Genomic DNA, 16,287 nt, shown 5'->3' with positions numbered 1-16,287 from the left:
GCATTTGACAATATGCAAAACATCTTCATGATAAAAATACTTTACAAACTAGGAACAGAAGGGAACTTCCTCAATATGATATATAGGACATCTGCAAAAAATCCACAGCTAACATCATACTTAATGATGAAAGATTGAAAGCTTTTCCCCTAAAATCAGGAACAAGACAAGGAAGTCTACTCTTACAACTTCTATTCAATGTTGTACTAGAGGTTCTAGCCAAGACAATTCAGCAAAAAGTCAAATAAAAGACATCTAGATTAGATAGGTTTGAAGATGACATACCTCATATATAGAAAATCCTATGGAATTTACCAAAAACTATTGAAAATAATAATGAGCTCAGCAAGGTTGGAGGATAAAAGACCAGTAGACAAAAAAGCAATTGTATTTTATACATTTATAAAGACCAATCCAAAAAGGAAATTAAGAAAACAATTTCACTGGGGTTGTCAGTCAGTTAAGTGTCCACCTCTTGATTTTGGCTCAAGTCTTGATCTCAGGGTTGTGAGATCAAGCCCCACATCAGGCTCTGAGATGGATATGGAGCCTGCTTAAGATTCTCTCTCTCTTTTTCCCTCTGCCCCTCTCCTCTCTCTAAAAACAAAACAAAGCAAAACAATGCCACTTAACAAAAGCACCGAAAAAGAATAAAATGCTTAGAAATAAATTTAACAAAAGAAGTGCAAAATGTATACTCTGAAACTAGAAAGCATTCTTGGAAGAAAATAAAGATCTAAATAAGAGGAAAGCCATCCCATGTACATGGATCAAAAGAGTTAATGTTGTTAAGTTGGCAATACTTCCCAAACTGATATACAGTTCAATGCAAGCACTATCAAAATCGCAACTGGCTTCTTTATAGATATTGACAAGCTCATTCTAAAATTCATAAAACATTCTTCAAAAAAAGATTTTATTTATTTTTTCATGAGAGACACAGAAAAAGATGCAGAAACATAGGCAGAGGGAGAAGCAGGCTCCCTGTAGGGAGCCTGATGCAGGACTTGATCCTGGGACCTGGGGATCACATCCTGAGCCGAAGGCAGACACTCAACCACTGAGCCACCCAGGCATTCCCATAAAGCATTTTTGAAAAAGAACAAAGTTGGAGGATTCACACTTCCCAATTTCAAAAACTCACTACAAAATTACAGTAATCAAGATGGTGTTGTGCTAGCATAAGAATAAACATGTAGATCATTGGAATTGAATTAAGAGTCCAGAAACAAATCCCCACATTTGCAGTCAACTGATTTTCAACAGCTGATTTTCTAAAACAAATCCATAGGGAGTCTTTTCAACAAATGGTGCTGGGACAACTGAATATTCACATCCAAAAGAATGAAGTTGGGCCCAGGGTTGGGCGGGGGGAACCTCAAGATTTTTTTTTTTTTAGTTGGAAGAGTTCTTCATGTATGTATCCTAGATATACGTCCCTATGGAGAATATTTTAAAAAGGAAAAGCATACGGATGAGGTAATTGGGCATTAAAGAGGGCATGTAATATGATGAGCACTGGGTGTTATGTGCAACTGATGAATTATTGAACTCTACATCTAAAACTAAGAATGTACTATATGTTGGCTAATTGCATTTAATTTTTTTTTAAAAAAAGGAAAAGCACAATTCAGTGGTTTTCAAAGTATGGTCCCAAGAACAGCAGCATCAGCATTACTTGAGTGTATGATAGGGAGGCATATTCTTGGTCCCCACCCCACACTTCCTCAGTCAGAGCTGTGGGGGTGAGCCCTGGTAATCTGTATTTGTACAAGCCCTCTGGAACACACTCAAGTTTTGAGAACAACTAGTATAATGCAGTATAAAGATAAAGGCAGGAGCCCATCCCTAGCATGAACAAAGACTGTGCTTTCCCAAGAGCTCATGCAGTTTCTACAACCACATTATGACATGTTGATACTACTGTCATCCCCATTTGACCAGATCAGTAAACTGCAGTGCAGAGAAATGAAGATGATTGCCTGAGATCGTGAGTTCATGAATGGCAGAGCTGAGGCCTAAAGGGCCAGGCTTCTCTGCCAGCAAAGCCCATGCTATTAACCACCATGTCAGCACTTCCCTGAGCGTGAGCCATAAACATCACTGGTGGTGATGGGATAGTCTCAGAGCATATGTGGATGTTCACTTTGAACTCCAAAAGTTATATACAGATTTTCCTCAACTTACGATAGGGTTTTGTCCTGATAAACCCATCATAAGTTGAAACTATTTTAAGTTAAAAATGCATATAATACACCTAACCTGTCGAACATCATTGCTTAGCCTAGCTTACCTTAAACGTGCTCAGAACACTTACACCAGCTGTAGCTGGGCAAAGTTGGTGAACATAGTCTATTTTACAAGATAAAATATCATGTAATTGATTGAATACTATACTGAATGTGGCAAACAGACTGGTTGTATGGCTACAGAAGGGTTGTGTGTCCATTGTTGATGCTGGTGATTGAGTGGCTGACTGGGAGTCTGTGGTTGGCTGCCATTGCCCAGCATCACAAGAGAATATAGCACCTACCACCAGCCTGGGAAAGGATCAAAATTCAAAATTTGAAGTATAGCTTCTACTGAATGGCTATTGCTCTCACATCATTGTAAAGTTGAAAAATCATTAAGTCTAATCATAAGTCAGGGACTATCTGCATTTATTTTAAAGTGTTGTAGAAAAAATATTTAACTAGCATTTCAAACTCATGATTTCAATAGTCCCTCCCATTAAGTATCCCTTAAAAATTTTATATTAAAAGTCATTTAATGAAAAATATTAAGTGAATAAAAGTACTGTTATACATGGCAAATATGGGAGTATTGGAAACACTACTGAGCCAGCATTACTTTAGAAATATACAATCAAATATATGATTTGTAGGGCATCTGGGTGGCTCAGTGGTTGAGCATCTGCCTTGCGCTCAGATTGTGACCCCGGGTCCTGGGATCGAGTCCCACATCAGGCTCCTCGCAGGGAGCCTGCTTCTCCCTCTGCTTATGTCTCTGCCTCTTTCTGTCTCTCATGAATAAATAAAATCTTTAAAAAAAATGAAAATATATGACTTGTGCATTTCACTGTATAAAAATTGTACCTATAAAAACGACTATACAGGGACTCCTGGGTGGCTCAGTGGTTGAGCATCTGTCGTTGGCTCAGGGTATGAATAAATAAAATTCACAAATTCTCTCATGAATAAATAAAATCTTTAAAAAAAAACAACTTAAAAAAAGGACTATATAAAAATACCAGATTCTAGCTAATACACATGCTGAAGCATCTAGATGGAACTGTATTAGGGGCACCTGGCTGGCTCAGTTGGTGGTGTAAGACTCTTGATCTCAGGATTGCAAGTTCAAGCCCCATGTTGGACGTAGAGATTACTTAAAAATAGTCTTAAAAAATAAACAGAGGGAAGTGTATTAGAGTCAGCCTCCTACTTTGAAATATATTGCAAAAGTAAGACTTCATTTGGATGGAGTGTTACATATGTGATAAAGTAACTGTAGCAAAATGTTCCCCATAGAACCCAGTCTTACATACATGAGCACTTATTCTGGGAATTCTTTCGATCTCTCTGTATGTTTGAAAACTTATAGAAAACTTACATTGGGGAAAAATATATGTAGATTGCCCCATACAGTGAATGAATGAACGAATGAGTATATGAGTAAAGTCTCAAAGAATAGGTAGAGATCTGCTGAAATGCTTTCTTTATACTCTCCTGCACATATTCCAAAGTCCATTTTTATTACTTCTATAACAAAAGAATGTTTTTTTTCTTTCAGGAAGAAAAATGGCACAGGAGTCAACTGATAAAATTGGTAAAACAGGCATTTATTGTGAGGAAGTCACGCTGTGAAGAAACTCCCCGAGGCCAGCCTGGGAGTAGGCAAAAACCGCGGGCTCTTGCTCAAAGGGGGGATGGGACCTGGGCACTTCTCTGTGCCCCCGCTGCTTGCCCTTGGAAAGTCGGAAGCAGAGCTGGTGAGTGGGCTCTGGGCTGTGCGCCAGCGCTCGCCCGCCTGTCAGTGTAGGCCTAGGTTAGTGTTTTCCATGTCCTGAGAAGCCAGAGTGTCAAGACAGGTGACAAAGGAAGTCATGCAGAGGCAGGGCCAGGAGCCCCGACAGGGAGATTCCCAAAGTGTCCGAGATACAGGCAGCTGCCATGGCAAATTCCCGGTGCTGGTCACTTGTCTGGGGAGGACAGGAAGCAGGGGTGAGGCTTCAATCCTAGACGCCCCCCCATTCCCCCCACCCCGCAGCCCTTGCCTAGCTGGTACTGACCTCCAGGGCAATGTTGTGGAAGGTGTTCACATAGGCAGCACCTCCGAGGAGCCCCTCATACAGAATGATCAGGAAGATGAGGTAGATGCTGGGCAGGAAGCTGAACCACACGTCCACCAGCAGAAAGGCCAGGTTGAGGCACTGGGGATGCAGGTGGAGGGGAAGGCTGAGCCTGGGACCAGAGGCTGAGATCCCATCCAGTGGCCCCTGGTTCTGGGAGATGCTGAGGAGAGGGCTGACAGACCCGGATCAAATCCCAACACCCAGCTGGCCTACCAGACCCTGGATGTGGGGTAGGCCTTCCTATCCTGTCCCAGCACCCTAGACATTGTAAGTCCCTCCCCCAACCTCACCTTGGCTCATGTCACTCCTGGACACTATTCCCCTTCCCTCACTTAAGATCTCCTGGTCACCACTATTCGCAGCTCAACCAGGATCAGGATCTCTCCTGCTCCTGGGCTCTCATGCCTCTTCCCAAGGGCTCCCTGAAGAGAGAGGCCCACCCCTCTCCCACCATTTTACCAGACTGAGACTTTGGGTGGACCAGCAGTTTCCAACTGGGTGTGATTTCTGCCACCCAGGGGACATTTGGCAATGTCTAAAGATGTTCTGGGCTGTCTCGAGTGGGGAGGGAGTTGCCAGGGGCCATAGATGCTGCTCAACACCTTGCAGTGCATGGGATAGCCGTGCAACAAATGATTCAACTCCAAATGTCAATAAGGCCGAGGTTGAGAAACTCTGGGTGAGGTGTTCTCATGTCTCTTAGGAAGCTACTCTTGCCCCACCCACGGGGGTAGGTCCCTCCTCTGTGCCCCAGTCCTTCAGAGGATCCCAGTGTCCTAGGCCTAAGCATGTAGGGTTGCCTTGCCAATACGTAGGCGGCCATGGTGGTTCATGCACAATGTACATACAGATCACCTGGGCACCTTGTGACCCACAAAAGCCTTGCCCTTGAAGCTTCTAATTCATTAAGTCTGAGGTGAGCTCAGAGGTCTGCATTTAAAAAAACACATGCGGTGATACTAATGTGACTGGCAGTACACCACCAACACTTTTGTCTGTGTCATGGGGCTACACACTTTTTGTAATAGAATTAAATGATGAGGGATCCCTGGGTGGCGCAGCGGTTTGGCGCCTGCCTTTGGCCCAGGGCGCGATCCTGGAAACCCGGGATCGAATCCCACGTCAGGCTCCCGGTGCATGGAGCCTGCTTCTCCCTCTGCCTGTGTCTCTGCCTCTCTCTCTCTCTCTCTGTATGACTATCATAAATAAATAATAAAAAAAAAATTAGAATTAAATGATGATAAGCCACTAATTCTACAGAGCAGCCTTGGTTAAAATTACAGCTAAAATCCTAAGCTACCCATGTCAGTGGCATCTAATGAAGAACCCTGAGTTCAGAGTTGTTGATACAACAATTTGCGACTTTGGTGATACAGGGCCCTGGGCGGGCAGTACTGTTCAGAAAAATAAGGAAGAAAGCTACAGGGCATTCACACAGTACTGTCGAAACATTCAAGTGCAACCTAGATTTGTTCTATATCTTGTTATGCTAGAATCAGGCTCAGTTTATGAAAAATGACTTCCCTGGACTAATGGAAGGTTTATTTTGATAGTTACCTTCAGGGGCTAAGAGACCCCGGACTTTGAAACAATGAAGGCTGGTTATGTGAAGCTACTTGAGTTAGACCATGGGAGAGAATGGTGTGTGTTCACTTAAGGCTGTCATAGTTCTGCAACAGGAAGTTAAATTTGCTCACCAGCCTGGCGGCAAATAACTTGTTGGCTACAACATCACTGGTTCTATCATAATGAACCATCCAGAGTAAAAGACCAGTGCGTCATTTTTTTTTTTAATCCACAGAGATATTATTTGAAAGCCTGTGTCTCAGCATGAAGCTTGAGAAAATCAACAAGGAAGTACTTCTAGTGCTCTAAAACACTTCTTCTCATCTCTATTTTTTATAACTACCTAGAGAAGCAGATGTTGGCCACTCCTGATTCAGAGATGAGGAACTCTCATCTTGGACTGGTTTAGAGACCTGCCCTAAGTCACACAACTGCAGAGAACAGAAGGTGGGATTTGCATCCACGTTTGCCAGGTTTCCCAAGGCCACACATTTTATACAGAGCTGGAGTCCTGCTGGCCTTCTGTTCCCCAGACAACCTGACAGTGGGCAAGAAACACTTCCTGCGGAGGGAAGGAGGCCTGGGGTCTTGGGTAGCTGGGAGCCAAGGAGGGAATGGAGGGAAAGCCAGGCTTGGTACCTGCAGCAGGGCCAGGACCCATGTGAAACGGATGCGACAGCAACGGAGAGAAGAACGGGAAACAAAGACGCCAGCCTGGTAGAGCATCTGGTACCTTTGAAGGGGGCAGAGAGGAGAAGGAAGCCCCTCTGGGCCCCTACTCAGCAGGATGGCCCCAGCTGCTGCCAGCCCCATCATCAAGGGGCCCTCCCAGTCCCCCGCCCATCCTGCTGCCCCATCTCACTCTTCTTACCAGCGATACTGCTGAGCATGATTCAGGGATGTGTTCCGGAAGAACAGGAGCTCGAACTGCAGCAAAGAGCACAGAGGGTAGACGGTCAGAGACAAGTGGGGCCCCTGCCTCTATTATGACTTGCACCCCTCCCTGTAACCCTCACTCACCAGCCCCTGATTGATGAAATACTCCGCAAAGTAAACTAGGACCAAGGGGACAATGTACCATAGCAAGCCCTGGAAGAGTCAGAAGACATAAGTGGAAAGCTGGCAGGCAGGCACTGGCTGTGAGGGTGGGGGCCTCACCACAGCCACCAACCATACCTTGAACACAGTCCACCTTTCCTGAAGGGAGAGGTTTGAGCTGGAGTCTGCAGGGGAATGGGGAGGGAAAGGAAGGTGAGATTGGCACATGGACTCGGCAGAGGTGCGCTGGTGGGTAAGAACCAACCACATTCATACTCACTGCAGGAAGGCACTTAAATGCCACTGGATTGTACAATTAAAAATGGTTAAGGAAAAAAAAAAAAAAGGTTAAGGAGTCCCGGGGCGGGGGTGGGGAGGTCATTTGGTTAAGCGTCTGACTTGGTTTCAGCTCAGGTCATGATCTCAGGGTTGTGAGATTCCTTTGCACTTAAGATTTTCTCTCTTCCTCTGTCCCTGCCCCCCTCCAAATGGTTAAATTGGTAAACTTCATGTTAAATATATTTTATCACAATTAAAAAAAAAAAAAAGGAATTAACTGGTGGGACCTCTCCATAGCTCTTGTACAGTTTGATAGCTTTATCTCTCCAACCCAGCCACACTGGCCCCTTCCGTTTCCTGACCATCCAAGTTCATTCCCAACAAAGGATCTTTTTTTTTTTTTTTTAAGATTTTATTTGTTTATTTAACAGTGAGTGAGAGACACAAGCAGAGGAAGCAGCAGAGGGGAGGGAAAAGCGGGCTCCCCACTGAGCAGGGAGCCTGACGTAGGTCTTGATTCCAAGACCCTGAGATCATGAGCTGAGCTGAAGGCAGACGCTTAACCAACTGAGTCACCCAGGTGCCCCCCACTGCTGTTCGCTCTGCCTGCAGCCTGTTCACCTTGCTGTCCATAAGGCTGGCTCCCTGTCATTCAAATTTCAGGCCAATGACATCTCCTCAAAAAGGTTTTCTCGGACCACTTCTTCCAGGTAGGACCCTTCTCTATTTCCCTCAGTTCCTAGCAGCCCTCTCTGCTTTATGTCTGGCCAGCACTTACCAAGGCTTGAAAATAACATGTTTCTGATTCAGCTACTTGTTTACGAATCTGCCCCCATTCCTCATGTTGTGCACCTGGTACCCCTAGTGATCAGCACATCGTAAGCACTCACTGAGAAGCTCTTTTGCAGGCTCTACACTCATTGTGGAGCCCAGGGGGCTTGATCCCATGACCCTGATATGATGAGCTGAGATTCAATCAAGAGCCGGTTGCTTAACTGACTGCGCCACCTAAGTGCCCCAGTGAGTATTCTTGAATAGATGGATGCAATTGGCTCTTACCCTAACCAGCACTGCCGTCCACCTCCCCTCCTGTGTCCACTGTAGAGTAGAAAGGCTGGTGCCCTTTCAGAGAGAGAGTGTGACGAGTCTGAGGGACCCCAAATCTCCTACCTGGCTTCGACTCTGGGGTTTCACTGTCTATCAGGGGCTGCCGTGCTGATGTCTCTGCCTCTTCTTCCCCTCCGGGGTCCTGGGGCTCAGGAGATGTGAGCAAAAAGAAATAGCTAGGAACGGGTGGGATGGAGATGAGATCGAAGTGCCCACCCTCCCAGGGCAGCCCCTCATCATTCCTATACTCCTTGTAGGCCCCCTCATCCTGTGCCAGAGAGCCGCAACTGCAGAAAGGTGCTTCCTTCTTTGGAGCAGAAATTTGTCTCCTTGTTGTTTATACCCACCAGCCCTTGTTTGGACTCATGGCTCACACCAAGCAAGTCAACTTTGTTTTCTTGTCATTGTTATTCTAATGATTGCTCTGGCTACCATTTATCATGTACTCATTCCATGCTGGGCCAGAACTTTGGAAATTTCAGTCTCTTCTATATTGGCTGTGTTTACACTCCTCCTATACAAAATATTTTTTTCTCATCATTTTCCTTTAAATTAATTCACTTTTTCTATGTGGCCTTGTCCTAAGCAATAATCTTTAAAATGACAGGTTTGATTGGCTACTTAAAACGTTCTCTAATACACTCCAAATTAATAAGGTAAAGTCCACCCCTGCCTCCTTCAAGTCATCTTGGGACCCACACTGTACCAGATGCTTCACACGGGGAAGCAAGGCGGACCAGACAGGTAGAGTACTTTGTCCTACACCATACAGCCAACAAGCAGCAGCTCCAGAACTCAAAGCAGGCCTATCACAGTCCAGAATCCATACCCCCACATTGGATACCCCACAGGCTGTGGGGATCCAAAGATTGGGAGCATCTGATCTAGTTCTCTCCTCGAATCCCTCACCCTCCCAGCCTACGCAGCCTACCTGGCCAGCATCAGGGCGGGGATACCCAGCATGGACAGTAGGGTGTGCTGAGGGGAGAGGCCAGACTGGGTGAGGCCCAGATAGGACAATGCTCCCATCAGTCCTGCTCCCCCAGTTCCTGAGGACCACCAGGAGATCACAGCCCTGAGAAGAACACAAGAGATGAGCAAGGATCACAGCCAGCACTGAAAGGTCCTCTCCCTCACTCCCTGATCCACCTGCTTACCTGGGGTAGAAGGCAGTGAGTGAGAGGAAGGTGACCTCTCCCACACCTGATGAGATGCTGGCCAAGACCACACCTGGAGGGAGGACAAGCATGCCAGTGGCCACACACCCCCATAGCCCTGATCCCCTGAGGTATCTGGCCATGGCCTCCTCTGCATCAGCTCAGAGGGACTAAAAACAGATCCCCTGGACAGGGGATGCTTCAGATCTGGAAGAGAACCAAGAACCAACCTGCTTCCCAGCATGCCCTCTTATAGGAAATGAATGGTACCTCTATCTACCCAGGTGTCAGCTCCAGAACGAGAACTCATCCCTGATGCCTCAGCCACCCCCATGACGGGGGGTGTTGGTGACCCTGCTCACCTCCAGCTACCTATACTCCATCCATTTCCTCCTAGCTCAGCCCCCACCCTCCTCTGGCCATCACCCATCCCTCCAAATGACCTTATCTCCCAACTCCTACTTGTGACAGTCCCAGAAGGACTGAGGGTATAAAAACAATCCCTTTCTTCTCAGAAGTTGGGAAGACTACCCCTGCAATGCTCTGTTTTGGTTCATCTGAGTTACACCTGACACAGAACCTCACACTCACCACACAGGCTGGTCCCCACTGAATGAGAAAAGGCAACCAGGATGAAGCTTCCAGCGGCACAAATCCCACTGACAAGAACCCGGGGGCTGAGGGGCAAGAGGTAGGGAGGGCAGAAGAAGGTCAGCTTCCACTGCTGCAACTCCCTAGCCCTCCCAACCTCCCAGCCTCCCCCTACCGCCATCCCCCACCCCCACTTCAGATCCCACCTGCCCTTCTTCCTGCCATCCCACCCAGACCTGTAGGGCAGCAGATGCAGACCAAGGGGAGCTAGCAGTTTGATGATGAGGGTGGGGAGGATGTCTGCCAGGAGCACTGCCTGGAACAGGAGAACAGAGTGAGATCCCTGACGGTCCCAGCGACAAGCCTCCCAACCAAGCGGCCAAGGAAAGACAGACACCGGCCAGGTTGACCAGCTACAGACACAGGCTCTAAGGTCAGAGAGATCTGGGTTCAAGTCCCAGCTCTGCTGCTCTGTAGCTTTGTGTCAAGACATGTGCATTGTCTGAGCTTCAGTTCCCTGACCTGGAATATGAGGGGCAGGAGGGAGATGCTTACAGTGCTTAGCTCCTAGTAGCACTGTGACGATCACAGGAGATAATGTATGCTACACACAGAAAAGGCTTAGGAAACTTCAGTCTTAATTATGATCATCATGATGGTAGCAGCCAGGTGCTGAGGGGTGGGGGTGGCAGGGGTTGGGGAGGACGAGGTGGGTACTCACAGCCGTGGAGACAGAGTTGCAGTCAAATCGAGATGAGCTATTGTGGGCAGTAGGCGGAGGGTCTGGGTCCACCTGATGGCGGAAAAGAATCTTTCACCCACAGAGCCGAGAGGAGACACACACAAAGGGCCTAGCTCCAGTCCCAGCTCAGCCCTAACTTGGAGGATGGCCTTGGGTCTGGCCTCTTGGGGTCTCAGTTTCTCTAAGTGCACAACAGGGAGGGTGAGGTTACCCTCATAGAAAGTTCAAATTAAGGACCCAAAGGCCAAAAGTGGCTCTGTAAATGGGCTCTACTTGGGTAACACATTCAGGAGCTTTCATCCAAAAAAATTGGGGTTCCCAAATTTTTACTTTCTGTCTAGAACAATGTACAGGTAGGAGTGAACTTGTAATGCTCCCAAAGTGCCTTATTTTCTCTGAGATAAATATATTTATAAGGCCCTATCCCACTGGAAGCTTGGGTATGTTTGCCATGTCAATTTTAGGGAGCGGGCATATACATACAGTAGGCATACAGGCTGGAAATGGGTCCCTTTCCCCGAAGAACGGGAAAGGAGATTCAGCTGGAGATCTGTGAGGGTGGGGTTAAACCAAACTCCCTCAGTGACCCTTTCCCCTTCGACCTACTCCTCTTAAACCCCTAGGAGGATTTCCAATTTTTTAAAGCCCTGTGGCTCCAAGCCTGGTCTCATTTTTTCCCCACCAACCTCACATGTGGACACATTAGCAACCCCATGGCCTGAGGATTCCAAATAACTATTCTATGTATACATGAGAATATGTAAATGCTAACATTTAAAATAATTTGATAAAGTCTTTGTAGCTATTCATCCAAAAAACAAATTAAAAATTAGGTTTCCCGAAAAGCTGGTCTTGGACCAAATTCCCTGTTGGATTTGCAAGGTGGTGGCTACTCCAGCACCCCCCACTCCAGCTCATCACAGACAAGAGATTCTCAACTGATTATACCCCCCAGGGAACAGTTGGCAATGTCTGGAGACATTCGTGTCTCAACTGGAAAGCAGGGGGTACACTTAGTATCTGGCTGGTAGAGGACTCGCTAGGGTGCTGTTAAGCACTACACAATGCACATGAAAGTCCCACAACAAAGAATGCTCCAGCCTAAAATTAACAGCATTAGGGTTAAGGAACGCTGCTATAGACCATGGCCTCACCCACATTTGAGTTTGCATAGGTGGCACCATTTGATTCTCAAAAACCCTTCCCGCTCTGTGGTCTGGGAGACTGGGAACTTTAACCCCCTTGCCCCACTCCTTGGCCACCCCATTCCATGAGTTTTTCAAAGGGGTCCCTGCTCTAGAGTGAGTCCCTCATCTTCCTCTGACTAAACATGGTCCGGTGGTGGTAGAGAGGATCACTTACATGGCTCTGGTTCCCAGATGCCCTCTGGTGGCTAAGGATGTCATGGGCAGCGCTGAGCATCACCACATAAGAGAAGTTGTTGCAAAGGCCCAGGAGCCTAGAGTGAACAGAATGGACTTTTTCCCCCCCGATCCAGTTTTACTGAGATATAACTGACATATAAACAGGTATTAACCTCCTTCCATGCTTACAATACAATCTACCCACAGTCCTAGCATCAAATCTCACCTCCTGTGGTTTTTAATCAACTCCCTTGTTGTTCTCTATCACCAGACCCCATCTCCATTTCAGTGTTAGGGTTAGAAATACAGGGTTTGGGATGACAGACTTGGGTTCACACCTTATCCCTCTCAGGAAAAGAAGTCGGGCAGCTCGGATGGCTCAGTGGTTTAGCGCTGCCTTCGGCCCATGGCCTGATCCTGGAGACCTGGGATCGAGTCCCACGTCAGGCTCCCTGCATGGAGCCTGCTTCTCCCTCTGCCTGTGTCTCTGCCTCTGTGTGTGTGTGTGTGTCTCTCATGAATGAATAAATAAAATTAAAAAAAAAAGTCATCCTTGATGACTCTCTCCAAGCTTCCACCATAATTCAGTTCCTGGGGCATTTCTCATCCACTGTTCCTCCATCTCTGATGTGCTGTGGAGCAGTACAAAGATCCTGGGGCTCGAAGCCCAAAGGACCCTGTTCAGGTCTCAAAGACTGCCGCTTTCAACTTGAGCAGCCTCGGTCTACTCATGTGTAAATGGGGACACAAGTTTTTCTTCTCTCCACTTCACAGGGAGCTGTGCAGATTAAAACAATACCAAAGCCTTCTACGACCCACAAAAGATCTTTTTTGCTTACTCTCATTTCCCAGAGCTACACTCAGTGATGGGAAAGGAACTGCGCCTAGCGCCAGAGATTTTATGTGCTCTTTTCACAAGTCCATGACATGGTCCCACCGTTCTTTTCATTTTGCGGCCGTCAAGCTGAGGCTTGGAGAGGTTACAGGCCTCTTCCAGAGTCACATGGGAAGTCACTTCCAACCCAGTGTGCCACCCAAGCCCTCAATGTTAGGTTAGCCCCTAGAAGGATTTCCCAAGGCTCAATATCAGAATGATTTCAGAAGGTAGATGGATGAGCTTTTATTTTTTTAAAATATTTATTTATTCATGAAAGACACACAGAGAGAGGCAGAGACACAGGCAGAGGGAGAAGCAGGCTCCTCGCAGGGAGCCGGATGTGGGACTCCATCCTGGATCCCGGGATCACGCACTGAGCCGAAGGCAGAGGCTCAAAAGCTGAGCCACCCAAGCATCCCTTTTCTTTTGTTTTAGATGGTTGATCTTTTAAAAAGTGGGGGTGCATTTGTAAAAACATGCATTAGAAAAAACACTGGCTTTCTATCTACAGTAGTGATTTAAAGATTTCAGGGACGCCTGGGTGGCTTAGCGGTTTAGCACCTGCCTTTGGCCCAGGGCATGATCCTGGAGTCCCAGGATAGAGTCCCACCTCGGGCTCCCTGCATGCAGCCTGCTTCTCCCTCTGCCTATGTCTCTCTGGTGAATAAATAAAAATAAAATAAAGATTTCTTTTAAAAAACACATGTATTGGGACACCTGGGTGGCTCAGTGGTTAAGTGCCTGTCACTCAGGGTGTGATCCCAGGGTCTCGGGATTGAGTTCCACATCAGGCTCCCTGCATGGAGCCTGAGTCTCCCTCTGCCTATGTCTCTGCCTCTCGTGAATAAATAAAATATTTTAAAAGATAGACTAAAATAAAAAAAATAAAAAACATATGTACTTACAAATTTAAAGTCTGAACTGTTTGGAGTAAAAACACGAAAGTAAGTAGTCCTACAGGTGATCTGAGAATCTGCCCCAAATTTGAAGGTGGTTAAGTAAATGAGTGAAGTCTTGGAGGTTTACACGCTGCCTCAGGGCAACCCAACTGGTTTCAGTAAATATTTGTGAATTCAACTCCTTTTTCCCAGCTCAACTCTTTCTTCCCTCTTTCCTCCTATTGCTTCCCAATTTTTTTCACCCCATTTTTACTTCTACTGAAGTGTTCAGACCACTCACCAGAAACCCATCACGTTCTTCCAAAGGGCTCCCTTATGGTCAGACCGAGGGGGCCGAGGTTCCGGGGCGGTCTCCTCCTCTGCGAGGGCGAGAAGAGAACAGCATGAACCCCACCTCCCTCGCAGGTGCACGAAGGTGCCACAGGTGTCCCCCCGAGCCCGCGCCCGAGCCCCGAGTCGGGTGGGTTGCGGGGCAGAGGCTGTCACTCTCGGGAGGGCGGGCAGGAATACGCACCCTCCGAATCCAAAAGGCGCCGCCGCGAGCCCGCACAACCTCCCATGGCATCAAGTTCAGGTCCCACGAAGGGTTCAAAGTCAGGGAGCGTCCAGAATTGGCTCCGACCGGGCGGGTGAGGGTCTGCGACAGCCGAGAAGGATCAACGCCCCACTGCAGGTCCCATCTCCGGCTTCTCCGCTGCACTCGCGCCGGGCGCCCCACCGAGTTACCCCGGGGCTCCATCTCGCGCCCTCGCACCCCCCACCACGGCCCACCCGTGGGACTCTGCCCCAGCCCCCTTTAAAGCAGGGGGCTCCACGGTCTGTACCTTTAAGAGCAGCTGCAAGTTCGGCCCCGAGGTACCGCAGGTTGGCGGGTCACGTGACAGCACCAGCGGGCTCCTCATCACGTGCTTGGAGGTCACCACGACTTCCGGGTGCTCTCGGTGTCTTCGCTTCAGGCCTTCCTAGCCGCGCGGCGGGGGGCAGAGAGAGGCCGGGGGAACGCTGGAACCGCTGGTTTAAAACTGGAGCGGGTAGGATCAGCAAGAAGAGCCGTGACGTTACACCAGCGGCGCCCAAGGTCTTGACGGTATCCTGCCAGCACTAGTCATGGCAGTGAGCGGCTTCAGCTCCTCTGCCGGCCTTCAATTGCCAGAAATAAAAATGGCCACCTGGCTACTCGTCCCTGTTTCTGGCTGCGAACAAAGCCAGCTTCGAGGCATTCTTACTTCCTATCTCTTGCCCTAAGATTGCTTTTCAGAACTGAAACTAAAGATCACTCTCACTTAAGAGGATTTCTATCTATTGGCAACATCCAAAGCATTAAAGAGATCCCTTTTGCCAAATTATCCAAGAACCAAAGAATATCACAGAAATAGTCCAAGCCCTGGTTTTACAGATGAGAAAAAAAGGAAACTTGCTGGTGATGATGTAAGGTTAGACCTAAAGCTGACCTTAGAGACCCTTTTAACAATAGGAAGTAGAGCACCAGAGGCAGGTGTGCTTGGCTCCGCAGGCTGCAGAATTCCTGCCTGCATCAAGAGTGTTTAGACCCGACGATAATAAGGTCAAAGATTCTGATTCTCTGACCTCATCTAGTTCCTCGAATTGGTGATCAGGGAGGGGATTGGGGGATGAGGTACAGATCAAAGCCACTTCACATAGTCCAAAATACCAAGTGATTATTCTCTTACCTTCCTCTAGGTGGTAAAGCAGCATCCTGAGTTTTCTTCATTGAGTCCTTCCCCTGCTAATCTCTTCTATGGGCTTCTATGGCTGGTGCCCACCTCTACCAGCTCTCTCACCACCAAGTCCTCAGACTGCTGTTTGAAATGTGCCCCCTCTGGTCTGCTTCCCAGGTTACTCAGCCAATGAAAAATGGTGTCCTACTACCCATGTGGGGCCCTGCAAACTCAGCAACATGTCCTATGTGGCCTCTGCCTTCAAGGAACTCATAGGAGGGTGGGAGGTAGACACAAATAACCACAATACAAAGCTTAGCCAAGTTTTGTTTCGCAACAATGACTGCGGATGAGGGAATGGGCACTGGAGCCACTAACTCAGCCCCCTCTTCCCCTTGGGGAAGCATTAATGACCCTTAAATGAGAAGCCAGAGCTCTTACCAGCTCCTCTTCTCTCCTACTCCTTGTCCCTAGGCAAAACAGGAACCACAAACCCCAGCTTCCTCTCACAGAGTAGCTGTGGCTTGAGGGGGGAGCCGGAAATGGCTGAGGTGTGAATACAAGACCTGAGTCACTTGAGCTGCAGTTGCCACAGCCCCTTTCCCCCTCCCCAGTTCTGAGATCTCCTGCTTCCAAG

At 47.7% G+C, this 16,287-nt stretch overlaps 1 protein-coding gene across 1 annotated transcript; it reads right to left on the bottom strand.

The window, feature by feature from the left end:
• Positions 1 to 3,817: 3,817 nt before the first annotated feature.
• Positions 3,818 to 14,940, bottom strand: CLN3 (CLN3 lysosomal/endosomal transmembrane protein, battenin). The gene is made up of 16 exons (XM_041750611.1): positions 14,796 to 14,940; positions 14,486 to 14,608; positions 14,252 to 14,330; positions 12,194 to 12,290; positions 10,811 to 10,882; positions 10,326 to 10,405; positions 10,090 to 10,175; positions 9,499 to 9,571; positions 9,273 to 9,416; positions 8,405 to 8,517; positions 7,094 to 7,140; positions 6,938 to 7,006; positions 6,789 to 6,844; positions 6,557 to 6,650; positions 4,289 to 4,429; positions 3,818 to 4,198 (listed from the first exon to the last, which is right to left on the bottom strand). The coding sequence occupies exons 2-16, from the start codon at positions 14,529 to 14,531 to the stop codon at positions 4,079 to 4,081; spliced, it is 1,317 nt and encodes a 438-aa protein (XP_041606545.1). The 5' UTR covers positions 14,532 to 14,608; positions 14,796 to 14,940; the 3' UTR covers positions 3,818 to 4,078.
• Positions 14,941 to 16,287: the final 1,347 nt, after the last annotated feature.

The sequence above is a fragment of the Vulpes lagopus genome, chromosome 3 (assembly GCF_018345385.1).
Source record: "Vulpes lagopus strain Blue_001 chromosome 3, ASM1834538v1, whole genome shotgun sequence".
In the NCBI taxonomy this organism is placed as follows: domain Eukaryota; kingdom Metazoa; phylum Chordata; class Mammalia; order Carnivora; family Canidae; genus Vulpes; species Vulpes lagopus.
The sequence above is the reverse complement of the archived record's forward strand: the minus strand, read 5'-3'. Positions and strand labels throughout refer to the sequence as shown.